Genomic DNA, 13615 nt, shown 5'->3' on the forward strand with positions numbered 1-13615 from the left:
TCTCTTTTCAGAAAGCAATGATTCCACTTCGTCTCTTGCTATAATATCACCTTTCTTTAATGCCTTAATAGCAAAATATTCTCCTGTATTCCTGTATTGCGATAAGATAACTTTTCCAAAATGACCTCTACCAAGAACAGAAAGTAATCTAAAGTTGTCCAATGTCATGCCAGTGAGCTGAGAATGTCTTCTAGATTCATATGCACTATCTCTATATTGTAGAGGCCTAACTGGTAATTCGTAGACAACCTGTAATCCCATAAATTTTAATGAAACTCTTGTTAAACGTGACATTTCACCTTTATCTTCTATTATTTATAACACAAAATTAATACAAATTAACAATAAACTATTACAGATGATACAACTTATCGATTAATGTGATTTTTATGTCATTAGATATAATATGTAATGTTATTTACATTGTAATTTTTTTCTTTTTTTTGATTAATTTAAAATATGTAAAAATATGATGAACATTGATAATGCGTCAAGTATAACAAATTTAAGCATGTCAAGCTATATTACATAATATGCAATGTTGTTTACATATAAATTAACGATAATGTATACACATATACATATACATTTTCATGTAACAAAAATTAGACACTGCCGAAATAAATCTTGATTACGTTATAATATAATGTGATGATAATATAATGAAAAGAAAAAATGTATGAATAATAAAAGAAATAAAAGGTAGCGTTAATTGAGCATGCAAATTAATCATGCATAAATTAAAAGTATAGTTGTGAGCAGGTATAGGGAATTATTGGGTATTGAATTGATTTTTTTTTTTTCCTTCTATAAATCATGATATTCACGTGCGATAAACAAATGCAATAAACGAATTAAAAGAATGCTTGTTATGAAATAATCGTTAGTCTTGCAACGATTTGAAAAGATACTTTGGAAAATCATTTTTTCTTTCGCTTAAAAATCATTATGATTGCAACATGAAATTCAACCAATTATTATAGATGATATGATTGTATTAATATGAAAATATTGAAGTTTTAGAAATAAAGTAATGTTGCATACTAGAGGTATATACCTCATCTTCAGGAAACTCGACCACGGGTTGGGGCGAGGGTGTGCGTGGAGAGGGTGGTGCAATCAGCACAGGACGGGGCTCTGTCACAAGGGGCCTCAAATTTGCACCCTGAGACCCCCCTTTCTCCTCGTTGTGCAGGAAATCAAACTCCCTTAATGCACTCTGTAACTACATTACTACCTGCTTAACTCTAAAAGCCAATTTAAATATTGCTAGGTGCTTTAAATCAAGAATACTACATTATAGAGATTATATGAATAATATAATGACGTGATATATATGAAATATTTGGGAACTTTCAAGCTGCCAATTTTTTGCCTTAGACGAAACACATATTTGAAATATAAATCCAATGATCTTTGTCCCGCTGTACTTAACAAAACAAAAATAATTAACAATTGACTTTTTTCATGACTTTACACAAAGCAATGTCACCAAAATATTACGTAAAGCTAAAAATAAATATCAAAAGAAGAAAAAGAAAAAAAAGAAAAAAAAAGAAAAAGAAATCAGATATTACATAAAAATACAATTGTAAATTGTCATGAAAATAAACAAAATATTTGAATGTACAATATCCTTAGTTTTTGAATAAGAAGCATATAAATAATAAAAAAATTTTGTATCAATAAATTTGATAAATATGACAAAAGGTTGTGTTTAACGTTTACATAAGAACATGCTTTATCAAAATATGTGTGCTCTTATATACAAATATATTAAACTATAATTAAGTTAAAATCAAATAATCCTATTATATATACTTCTTTTCATAAAAATCTAAACCCACAACCAATATCCCAAACCAATAACCTACTACTTTCTATAGAAAATATAAAACTCTCTCTCTCTATATATATATATATTTTTTTTTGCAGCATTTAAAACCAAGACGGTATAAAATATATTCTAAAATAAATTATAAGCGAAGCTATAATAGTTTCGATTATTATTCTAGCCTAAATTAATTAGCAGCTACTGAAATATTTATAAAAAAAAAAAAAAAAAAAAAAAAGAAAAAAAAATAATAATAATAATAAAAAATAAAACAAAAAATAATAAAAAGAAATAAGAAATAAACAGCAATGATAATATTTATATTATAAATAGTTTAAAAATATATATCCTTTTATTTAAATGAATATAATTCACCTCCTGATCTAATTTTGGTGGTGGTGGAGGTGCTGGCAATGAAGGTTTCTTAGTAATCGTTGGCGGTGGTGGAGGTGGATGTTCAGGTGGACGTGGTAAAACTGGACTACTAGTTGAAGTTGCCATTCCTAATGGTCGAGCACCACCTAAGCCTCCTTTTTCTGGATCTGGTAATTCTCCAGGTGTTTCAGGCTTATCTTCTATTGAGGTATCAAAAACAATTTGTAGCGGTTGTGGTCCTAAATTGATAATCAAATTGTAATTTTTAATTTTCACATCGTAAGCTCTTACGCCACAATGATTTTGAAAATTTTAAAGACATACCAGACGGTGGACTTTCAGAATTTCTTGTATTATGTAAAGAGGGTGCAGAACGTTTAAGAAGTCTACCCCAAGTAGCAACATTAATGTTCATTTGATTAGCCCGTGGGAAATTCTTTACTTGCTGTTTAAATATTTTACGTTGACGTTGCAATTTTGGTTTTCTTGATATCATCGGATTTAAAAATTTAATTTCAGCAAACAATAATCCTTGGGGTTCCAATTGAAGTGCCATTCCGTGTCTCACATCGTCGATAAATTCTTCTAGGCGTAAAAATTTCACTGCACACAATGATCTCCAATCTTTCCAATAAATGCCTATTTCAAGTTCTCTTGATTTATCTAGTTCGATAGAAAATCTGTAAATAAAATAACATTTTAAATCTTACGTCAAATATCAAATGTGAATATTTTCTTTTGATTATATAATAGTATGTATACCTTTGGTCCCAAGCCTGTTGGGAACAAGGTCGCCAACTAGTTTGTGCTACGGTTTGATTATCCAATTTTATAACCGCCATAATATCATCTGCAACACACATATGAGGAACATTAGTAATGATCAATTAATACAAAGTGATCATATAAATAAAGTCAAATATGTATTTGAACTTACTACTCGTTTCGTCTTTCACGCTATAAGATTTACTCGAACTGCGTCCTGTTACTCCTTTAACGAAGCTGCGTAAATCAGGACTGGCAGGATGTTCTCTTCTCGTACGTCCAGGAACTTCTTCCGCTAAATCTTGGCATCCCATTAATCTTACCTATAAATACATATAGAGATTTATTAATATAATTATTTGTGATAAGTGGATTATTTTAACAAATGTTGAAACCAAACTTACCAACCAGTTAAAATCACTATTTTTATAAGAATGTCTATTTTAAATTTTCCCTGCTGTATTTTCCGAGATATATAAGAGGTATATTTTAAAACATTGTTGACCGTCTATTATATGCAAAAATTTAATGCATTTCGCCAGCTATATTCATAATTAAAGTAATATCGTTATTAAAATATTACAAATTCCAAAGAATTGGTGATATATATATATATATATATATATATATATATAAATATGTATATATAAAAATCAAGCAAACGCTATATCTAACACAATAAACAATGACTTGTACAATTTGTATACTTAAAAATAATTGTATATGTTACATGTATGTGCAAATAAAAAAGGAAAAGGAGTATAGACATGACCAGTCAACAATGTATTAATATACCAGAATAATTATAATAATTCTGATCATTGAAATTGTTTACCTCCAATTGGCCTGTGACTGCAGCACATCTAGAAACTGATGCAGGTACCGTAGCCCTACCTTCCAATGGGCCACGAAATGGTTGTAACGATGTATAAGTTACAGGAACAGGACTTGCCGATTGTACACTTGCTAGTTCTCTCTTTAATTGGGCAGCAGTACCACTGTCTGGTGGTAATTCTTGTCTTCTAAGCTCAAGAGATAATCTAAGTAAGTCCAATTTTCTACTGGATTCCGCGAGACTTGCCTGTGCCTAGGATAATTCGAACACACAGGATACTTTTAATCGATTAAATCTTTCAATCGAGGAAACAAACTGCAGAAAGATAGATAGATAGATAGATAGATAGATAGATAGATAGATAGACAGGGAAGAAAGAAAAGGATAATTGATGATACGCGTTAAAAAATAATTCATCGAAATGGATATGCACATAAAAACAATATTCGTATGTAGTAACGATCGACACAACAATACAGTTAACATTTATTAATAGAACGATCGACGTTACACGATTGTTAACTTATGTAAATGCTTTATAATCAGCAGAATGTTCGACAGCCTTTAACGATACAATAGCATCAACTAGAGAGATAATTAGAAAACTATGTCCTCGTTGCGACGACGTATTTGGAACACACATATGATAATAAGTGATGACAAGGACGAGGCGTGTATATATATATATATATATATATATATATATATATATATATATATATATATATATATTATTGAATTCATTGATAAATCTAATAATAATAATAATAATAATAATAATAATAATAATAATATTAATAATAATAATAATAATAATAATAATAATAATAATAATAATAATAATAATAATAATAATAACAATAACAATAATAATAATAATAATAATAATAATAATAATAATAATAATAATAATAATAAGCGTGCAAAAGTAAAAATTTCGCAGCCATTCATAGAGCTACGAAAGTCCAATATAAAATAATGAAAATTATTCAGATGAAGCGTTGCTCGGAAAGAAAGAAAGAAAGAAAAAAAAAAAGAGATAAATTAATAAATAAATAAATAAAAAGAAAAATGGAAGATAAAGAAAATAAAAAAGTTACAAAAAAAAAAAAGAACATAGAATCAATGTCCATAACTCGTAGGAGCTGGTCGAATAATATTTCTCTGTTCGGTGTTGGTTGAACTTGTTGAACGTTTCTCAAATTCACCGAAGGAACACGATCGTTCACGTGAGTCGTCTTCCTCGAAGTATCGCCTGCAGTGTTCGCAAGAACAGGACGGATTTTTAACGGGGCCAATATGATGGCCAGGTTTTCGAAAGGCACCAACAACCGAACCAAATATCGATGCTTTAACGATGTGATCGGTCCTTTCGCCATGGGATGTCATAAAGGGTGAAGTAACCCTGGAAGGTACTTTCGAAGGAAGCGGCGAAGGACTTTTCGAACCAAACAGACCAATCTGTTCTCTTAATGTATAAATTCGTGAGCATAGATCACTTCGCGTTGTCGAATCGGAATGATCGTCTTGAATAAGAAGATCGGAACGTATTAATTCTGAACGATTTACAACGTTAGACGATAGAACGTTATCATTTATTATTTCCCTCTTAATCGTACTATCACGACGAACGATATCCTTATCAACTTTAGTTTCGGATAATCCCTCATTAGTATTATCATCCTTATTAGATAAAAAGATCCAACCAATGGTACCACTGTCGTCCGATTCACCACCCGCGGTATCGTCGGATGACCAACCGATTTCATGTTTCTCCAAATATTCCCTCATCTTTTTGTTCCTCAATAAATGCTTACGTTCTATCTGAGGTGATCTCCAATTTTTATTCTTTTTTTCCTCTGTTAAATCGTTTTTACCTCCCCAAATTGTATCCATTTTTCTTATTCTCTCGCGATCGGACAAATTAGCATATTCAAAGCTATCGCAGGAAGTCAAGGTCGGTTTACTACCATTTACGATAGAATCTATATCGGAAAACGTATCCTTCGAGGATGTCGCAGCAGCTGAATCATAATCGTCAATAAATGGTAATGCCAAAGTCGACGATGCCGCTGACCATGGCGTAGAATCTAAATCTTTAAGAGCGCTGTAAGAACTAAATTGCGAAGGATAAAGGGAACTCAATAGATCGTCGCTTTCATAACCCTTCGAGCTGGCCAACGAAGGCATTCTCATCGGTGCATTTTTGAAACTTTCACAACGTCTCTCGGCAGTTCGCGCTAAAAAAGCTTTATTATCTTTAAATCCACGTGGTAAATCGTTATCCTCGGCTTGGCTATGCGTCACTTTAACGTCCTCGTTCTCGAAGACGGTCATAGCCGTTGTCGAACGTTCCTCCTCGGTTGAATCGGTACTACATTCATCGTCCGAGCCAGTGCAATAAACGTCTATGTGAACGGTACGAGATTTACGTTTTGCGTTCTCCTCTATGGCAGATGAAAAGGATTTTTCAGTATCCGTAGTCGTTGAAAGTTGTCCCGAAGTATCAATCGGCGTACCAACATTTGAGTTCTCTTGCTAAAATTTTAAATATATCGTACGATTACAAATCGTTAATGAAATTTATTTATATATTAAATATTAATTACGTACGATCTTTTTTATTATATATATATATGTATATATGTATGTATGTATGTATGTATGTATGTATGTATGTATGTATGTATGTATGTATGTATGTATGTATGTATGTATGTATCTACCTTTTTCCTCTTTTGTTCGTCAGCCAATTGTATATCCAATGCCTTCCGTCTAACTTTTCCTGTTTTCGATGTAGTCGATATGGTCGAAGTTCGAGATTCAATATCGGTCGTTTGAGAAGAAGCATCCTTGCTAATGGTCGTAACTTTGCTCGCTGTTTTCTCTAACACACGAGTACAGAAATGCGTCGTAAATGGACTGGCAGTACCTTCGGAACAATCTTCGCATACTTCAGGCACGGTACTGAAACGTGAACGAGCGGAGACATGCTGTTGCTGTTGTTGTTGTTGTTGTTGTTGTTGTTTTTGTTGCTGCTGCTGTTGTTGTTGCTGAAGTTGTTGCTGCTGTTGTAAATGATGATGATGATGATGATGATGATGATGAAGATGATGGTTATTATTGGACGATGTCGCTCGATGATAATGCCAGGATGATCCGTCTGGCTCTTCTAACGTGGAAGATTTCAATGATTCTTTCGTTAACAATTTCGTAGTTGTAGGTTCATCGTTATTTAGATTCTTCTTTGGATCAAAAGCAGCGAGAACGATGTTACAGGTACTTTTGCAACGTCGATTGTATTGTTGATAAGTACGGCGCGATGGTAAACTCGAATATGAATGGGGTGAGAATTGTTCGCTGTTATATCCTGAATCGATGAATCCACGATTTCTTGACGGACACGTGTCATCCTTACTTGAAGATCCTGGACGCGGAATTGTAAACGAATTACCAGATTGTTGACCTCTTGGCGGTGGTGTCGATGTGAACAATATATTACCACGTTGAAAACCATAAGAATTTGGTGGTATAATACCACCCATCGATTGAATAGTCGATGCGGAAGTAGTTGATGGAATATTAGAACTCGGTTGGCTAGTATTCCAACGATATATCATTCTTACACCGTTGGAATCAGTCATTGTTGTTGACGAGGTGCCTACCGGCGATTGTCCAGAATCCGAAATGGTTTGTGCACCACCATGACGAATTGTAACTTCTGCTCTAACCAACCAAGGCGGTGCTGTTTGTGAGCCAACATTGTCCGATCGTTCTCGATCGTTCTCATCTTTTTTAACTCCGTACATTCTTCTCTTCCTCCTCCTCCTCCTCCTCCTCCTCCCCCTCCTATCGCCCTCTTCTTCAACCTTTTCCAAGCTGTCATCCACCGCAGGACATCGTCGTCGTTTATCGAAGAACTTACGGTTACGATAGGCCGGGAACGATTTTTTCGACTTTTTGATATACCCTTAACTTCAAGGTTTCTCTTTTCTGAAAACGTTGCTCTTCTCTTCATGGATTTGACGATAATACTATTACACGCGAAATTGAAGGAAAGGGGGAAGAGGGGAAAGACAATGTATCAAGATCAAGACAATTCCTTTGCTATTTCAATGTCGATCATGCGACCGTAAGGAGACGGGAAAGAGAGGGATGTTCCTCCTTATATAAAAGTGAAAAGTCACTTACAATGCCATTCGTATAAGGAAGTGGAAAATTTCCAAGATATTGCGCTTCTACGATATCTATTTTCGGATTAACAGTTGCTCTCAGTATGTCGGTTACTGTTTGTGTTGTATATTGGTTATTTCGTATCGTTATTACGAAATATTCTTCTTCTTCTTCGTTCTTGCAATAAGCAAAGAATACGTCGGAAGGTCGCGATTGGCTCGACCGACAATTATTTGTTGGCGCAAGAATGATTTTCCGAAATTTCGTTCCCGTATCGTATCGCTTTTCAAGATAGAATAACCTTAACGATCGGTTAATATTCTTTCACTTTTTTTTTTTTTCTTTCTCCTTACCCGTTTATCTATCTCTTCCTTGCCAGGAAAGTCTTAAGTTCAAAGGTTTCTCAAAAGAAAATTTTATTACTTTGTACGACAACAAAGTGAGATTTGACAAAGCGACGACACGACGTATAATTAGCAGGATATAAATTTGGAACGACGTGTGTCGGTTGGCGGGCCCATAAATATATATCTCGAATCGTACGATCTTTGGGTCTTTTTACTTTCTATTGAAGTGTGATTTTTGAATTATTCGCGTGTAAATATCACAGACACGAATGTACACACACTCTTTTTATCTCTCTCTCTTTCTCTCTCTCTGTTTGTCTTTCTCTCTTTCTTTATTTCTCTCGTAAATTTTCTTTTTGTTTTCCTCAACTGAACATTATCCTGGACGTAATGATTTGGAAGAGTATGAACAAAAATGGCCTATTCAGTCTTTTCGGTTCTAAATGAGAGTTTCTCTCTCTCTCTCTCTCTCTCTCTCTCTCTCTCTCTCTATTTCTCTCTCTCTCTCTTTCTCTATTTCTCTCTCTCTTTCTGCGGAGCTAATCGCAGCGTACAAAGCCGGCCGGATGCGAGAGTCAGTCTTCGGATTGAGGTCAAACAAGAGTCCGCGGCTTTCGATTATCCAAGCTTGGGAACGATATCGCGCGATATTATATTATATCCTCTGGGAATGATATACCTCTTCCACGAACTATTACTTCCCCGATGATCGTTGCACATGTCGTTCTCGTTTATCGCGTTACTCCGGTACGACTACTGGATTGAGCCAGTTCTCTCCTCGAAAGATGGTAACTAAGCGCGACCCGAAAAGGCGTCACGGGAAAAGAAGCGGGGGCAGGAGGGAGGGCGGGAGGGAGGGAGGGTGAAACGAAGAGAAGAAGGAGAAGTAAGGGGATAGGAGGGAGATTTCAGAGGATTTGCCCGTGCTATTTTAAGAGAAAGAGAACCGACTTATAGTACACCGCGCCCCTTAACTTCCACGTCGTCGTCGTCGTCTTTTCGTTGTCTTCTTCCTCTTCGTCTTCGTATTCGTATTCGTATTCGTTTTCATTTTCGTTTTCTTTTTTGTCGTTCACATCTTCGAAGAGTCAACGACGAACTATCGCGAGATACGTACTTCTTTTTTCTATTCGATTTTGATTTCACGCGAAACCCATATCATTCGAAAGCTTTCATTCGTTATTACGAAGTGTTCGTATATCGAGTAACAGATAATCCAACAAACGATCGAAGTTTCTCCAAGTATATGTGTGTACAAAAAAAAAACAAAAAAAAAACAAAAACAAAAAGATAAAAGAAAAAGAAAACTGTATCATGGATGGAGAAGGTGGAAGAGAACCGAGTCGTTAAATTTCGAGTGTGGTACTTGAATCAATCGAATTAGGCTAAGAGTGACCTAACCTCTATCCCCTCCCCCCCAGCCAACCATCCCATCACGTAAAAATCATTCTTTAATAGCTTTCTTTTCTTTTTTTATTTATTTATTTATTTATTTATTTATTTATTTATTTATTATGTCAACACAACGTACTTATTAAGTTCTCTTTTTCCTCGTACTTATTAAGTCCACGTTTTTTTTTTTTTTTTTGTAATTTAATTACGACGGCACGGCCGTTTTATGACGTTAATTTAATGGATTAACGAATCTGGGATTAATATGCTTGGATTAAATCCAATTTTAAATATCTAAATAATTCCGACCGACCGTGGGATTGTTATTCGATTATTAATATATCTAAATGTTTCGGATTTATTATTATGACGTTTGTTATTTCATCGTTTAAATTATATTATTTTTTGTACTTTAATAACCTTTAAGAATTTATTCGAATTATATCTGACTCATTAAATGGTTCAAATTTAATTTTGATATAGAAATAACTCGACTTATTACCTGGATTAAATCCAATTTTAATATTCGAATAACTCGCCTAACTACGCATACGAAGTTATACGCGACCATTAATAATTATCTCTCAACACAATTAACGGATTCGATTCACTATTAACTGACGTATCCCAGTTTTCGAAATTAATAGCGCATGGGATTTAAACTTAGATCTCCTTATTTTGCATGCAATTTAGTTTCAACGAACCAAGTTGTACCATAGAAAAGACCTTATTGAACTCTATACTTTTATAATCCTTTCATTAACAGTTCTATTTATTTGATCGTTATTTTTATTAATTAATAAAAATTAAATATTTTGTAAAATAAATAAAATAATAGAGATAAATAATTAAGTGAGAAAATTACGTCTATCAATTTATATTCTATGTACTGATATTACAAATACTGATTAAAAATATATAATATACTAATTCAAATAAGCCTGGCGTACATGTACAATTCCTAAATTTCGACAGATTTTGACGATACATCATCCAATATTTTTTTTTTTTTTTTTTTTAAATGATTCATTCAACTTAACGATTAATACCGACTTACGATGTATCTCAATCTAAATTAGAATAATTATTAACTTATTTGATTAAATCTGTCTCTTAAAATACGAATTAAATCCAATTTTAATATCGTATATACAAATAACTATATTTTATATATATATATATATGTATATGTCAACACAATTAACAAATTCGACTCGCTAAAAACAGGTGCATCCCAATTTCAAAATTATTGGCGTACGAAAAAATGGGTCATGGATAGTTCGGAATTTAAATCTAAAGTTCTTGAATTTCAACTACGGTGTTACCAATTAAAATATTTATCATATTAAAATATTTCATAAGTAGCTTACTTATGTCAATATGACGTACTATAAGGACCAATGCAAACGGCACGATAAGCGTTGGTCCACCATTGACGTTGCGTGCACGTCGCAAACGAGCAATGTTGATATGCGTTGCTGCCGTTATCATACCGTTTTTTTTTCCCATCGATTTTTAGCATCAACTAGGAATAAATTATGAATACGAACATTCCAAATATTTAAATAATTTTCATCAATATTATTCGAAAATTTTCGGACAAATAATCATTTTTATTTTACTTAAGATTCTAACGATCTAAATTCGTAACGATCCTAACGGTCCTAACATTCGCGATAATTTTTTAATTTCATCAATTAAAAATTCAATATTAATCTCGTCGGCTATGACGTTTTAATCCATTCGAGACCGCGAATTTTTTCGAACACGGTCCCCAGGATCGAGATTTTTTTTTTTTTTTTTTTTCATTATATTGTTCATTTTCAGTAAAAAAAAAAAAACTTGTTTACTATGAAAATCTGTCAATTCGTAAGTCAATTCGCATACATAAGATGATTGCACGCCGTTTGTGCGGCTGATTCCTGCGAAAAATTTTCTGTAAGACTGAACTGTTACGCGTCGTCGTTGGTGCTCGATTTTCACTGATAAGGAGACACAGAGTGGTGGAAATGAATTTTTTACTTATTCACGGATAAAGATAGGTTAAAGAAAAGAAAAAATTTATTATCTAAACCCGCGCTTAAGATAATATAGATTTAAGATATTATTTCTTACATGTAAGAAATTCTGAATACGCAGACACCGCTGGTTTAAGATAATAATTTTCGTTTAGGTAGATATGAATAAAAGGCGATACTATTGATGTTAATGATAGATTTAAAAAATAGAATTAGATATATGGGTTTCTGCAATGATATTTCTTAAAAATGTAGATTTCGAAAATTTAAACAAAACGTTTTGTTTTATTTACTACAAATGAAAACCAATGACAAATTACATTTTTATATACTTTACAGATACTATTAATTAATTTATTTTATATTATAATAATATATTAATATTTTATTTAGACGAATATTTTATTCAAAATAATTGAAAATTACTCATCATTATTATTGCACATAGGTGTGCAGCCGGTCTCAGATAGCCTCTCATAATGGCATTGCACAGACGATGAGTAATTGGTTTCGAATGGATTAAAATGAAGCTGAAGTCCTGCACGTATGTATTCTACGATACATTTTTCTTTTTTTTTTTGTTTTTTTTTTATATTGTCGCGACGGTGGAATGATACAAAAATATCGCATTGTACATTGACATAGCAACGTCGCTACGCATTCGTGTATATTATAACATTCAAAATATATGTCCTACCCTCTAACACACAATACATATTTGACGTATGACAAAATGCCGTGCATCATTGTGCTTCACACAGGTCGTGACTATCCGTACCAAATCATAACTCTCTCTCTCTCTCTCTCACGATAGTTTATTTTAATTTTCCAAATTTAATCAAATAAATTCTAAACAATCTTTTGAATATCATAATAATACACGAAAGGAATTTATTCATCAGTTTAGCGATCATGTTCACATCCGTTCGAACAGAGATATGCATATAATCGATAGTTTCTCTTTGATATTCTCTATCTTTTGTATATACGTATATAACAAAAGGCTTTTCATCGAACCCCACGTATATACATACATATATATATATATATATATATATATATATGTATACACAAGCATCTAATTTCCTTCTCATTTATATATTTCTACGTACATACATATCTATCTATATATCTATCTATATATATATATTTATGTATTATGTGTGTTACCCACATACGAATGATTGAAATTATTGATGACAAGAGAATAATACATACCTCTGTTAGAGCCTTCTTATCAGCAACTTTGGCACTTTGCAGAAGACGTATTACGTTCTTTGCACCTTCCACAACGGCTGCTTCGATTCTTAGCCGATGTCGCAGCTCTTCGACGCGTTCCTCCAAAGCAAGTTCCAAGCTTGGCTCGTACCTATCTACAAAAATAATTGCAAAATAATCATTGAGTTTACACTGACATATAAATCATAATATATAATTCTTTTACGATCAAATAACATTATAATAATATAATAAAAAAATATTATATAATATGTGTATATATAGAAAAAAATATATATATATATTTTTTATTTATTTATTCAATGTTAAAAATATTGATCTTGTTGCAATTGAACTCAGCTATAATATAAATAAATTATAATTTATTATTACACAGACATATATATATATATATAACTATTGTATAATAAATATAATAATAAAATTTAATAATTATAATCAAATATAATAATCATATTATAATAGAATATATTGTAACATAAATAATTAATAATAATACTGTTTATATATTATTATATGTAGTTTATTTAAAAAGTTTTATGAATATGTATGTGCGTCCATGTATACTTATTTTAGGAAATCATTTTATAAAAGAGAAATTTAAAACCTTTCATTAAGATGAGAAGTAATCCTTAAT

General features: G+C 32.3%; 2 protein-coding genes and 1 long non-coding RNA gene across 6 annotated transcripts in view; 1 reads left to right on the plus strand and 2 right to left on the minus strand.

Annotated features, from left to right (window-relative positions):
- Window positions 1-13615, minus strand: part of LOC124956371 (serine/threonine-protein kinase N) — a 71931-nt gene that overhangs the window by 5293 nt on the left and 53023 nt on the right. For 2 of the 4 annotated variants that reach the window (XM_047512092.1, XM_047512094.1), the window contains 8 exons: window positions 12958-13112; window positions 3810-4061; window positions 3147-3297; window positions 2972-3059; window positions 2534-2889; window positions 2210-2448; window positions 1058-1225; window positions 1-249 (listed from right to left, as the gene is read on the minus strand). The exon at window positions 1-249 is cut by the window's left edge and continues 69 nt beyond it. In XM_047512092.1, the coding sequence (XP_047368048.1) occupies window positions 1-249; window positions 1058-1225; window positions 2210-2448; window positions 2534-2889; window positions 2972-3059; window positions 3147-3297; window positions 3810-4061; window positions 12958-13112 (1658 nt within the window). The remainder of the gene's footprint in view (window positions 250-1057; window positions 1226-2209; window positions 2449-2533; window positions 2890-2971; window positions 3060-3146; window positions 3298-3809; window positions 4062-12957; window positions 13113-13615) is intronic. The other 2 variants (XM_047512093.1, XM_047512095.1) reach the window with 2 other exon arrangements.
- On the minus strand, window positions 4732-12907 carry LOC124956372 (myb-like protein P). The gene is made up of 2 exons (XM_047512096.1): window positions 6536-12907; window positions 4732-6347 (listed from the first exon to the last, which is right to left on the minus strand). Exons 1-2 carry the CDS (start codon window positions 7616-7618, stop codon window positions 4932-4934), a joined length of 2499 nt encoding a protein of 832 aa, XP_047368052.1. The 5' UTR covers window positions 7619-12907; the 3' UTR covers window positions 4732-4931.
- Window positions 9187-13348, plus strand: LOC124956374. Its single transcript, XR_007103223.1, has 3 exons — window positions 9187-9691; window positions 12188-12283; window positions 13000-13348. It is a non-coding gene; the product is annotated as an uncharacterized LOC124956374 (long non-coding RNA).

Source organism: Vespa velutina, chromosome 21 (genome assembly GCF_912470025.1).
Source record: "Vespa velutina chromosome 21, iVesVel2.1, whole genome shotgun sequence".
NCBI classification, from domain to species: domain Eukaryota; kingdom Metazoa; phylum Arthropoda; class Insecta; order Hymenoptera; family Vespidae; genus Vespa; species Vespa velutina.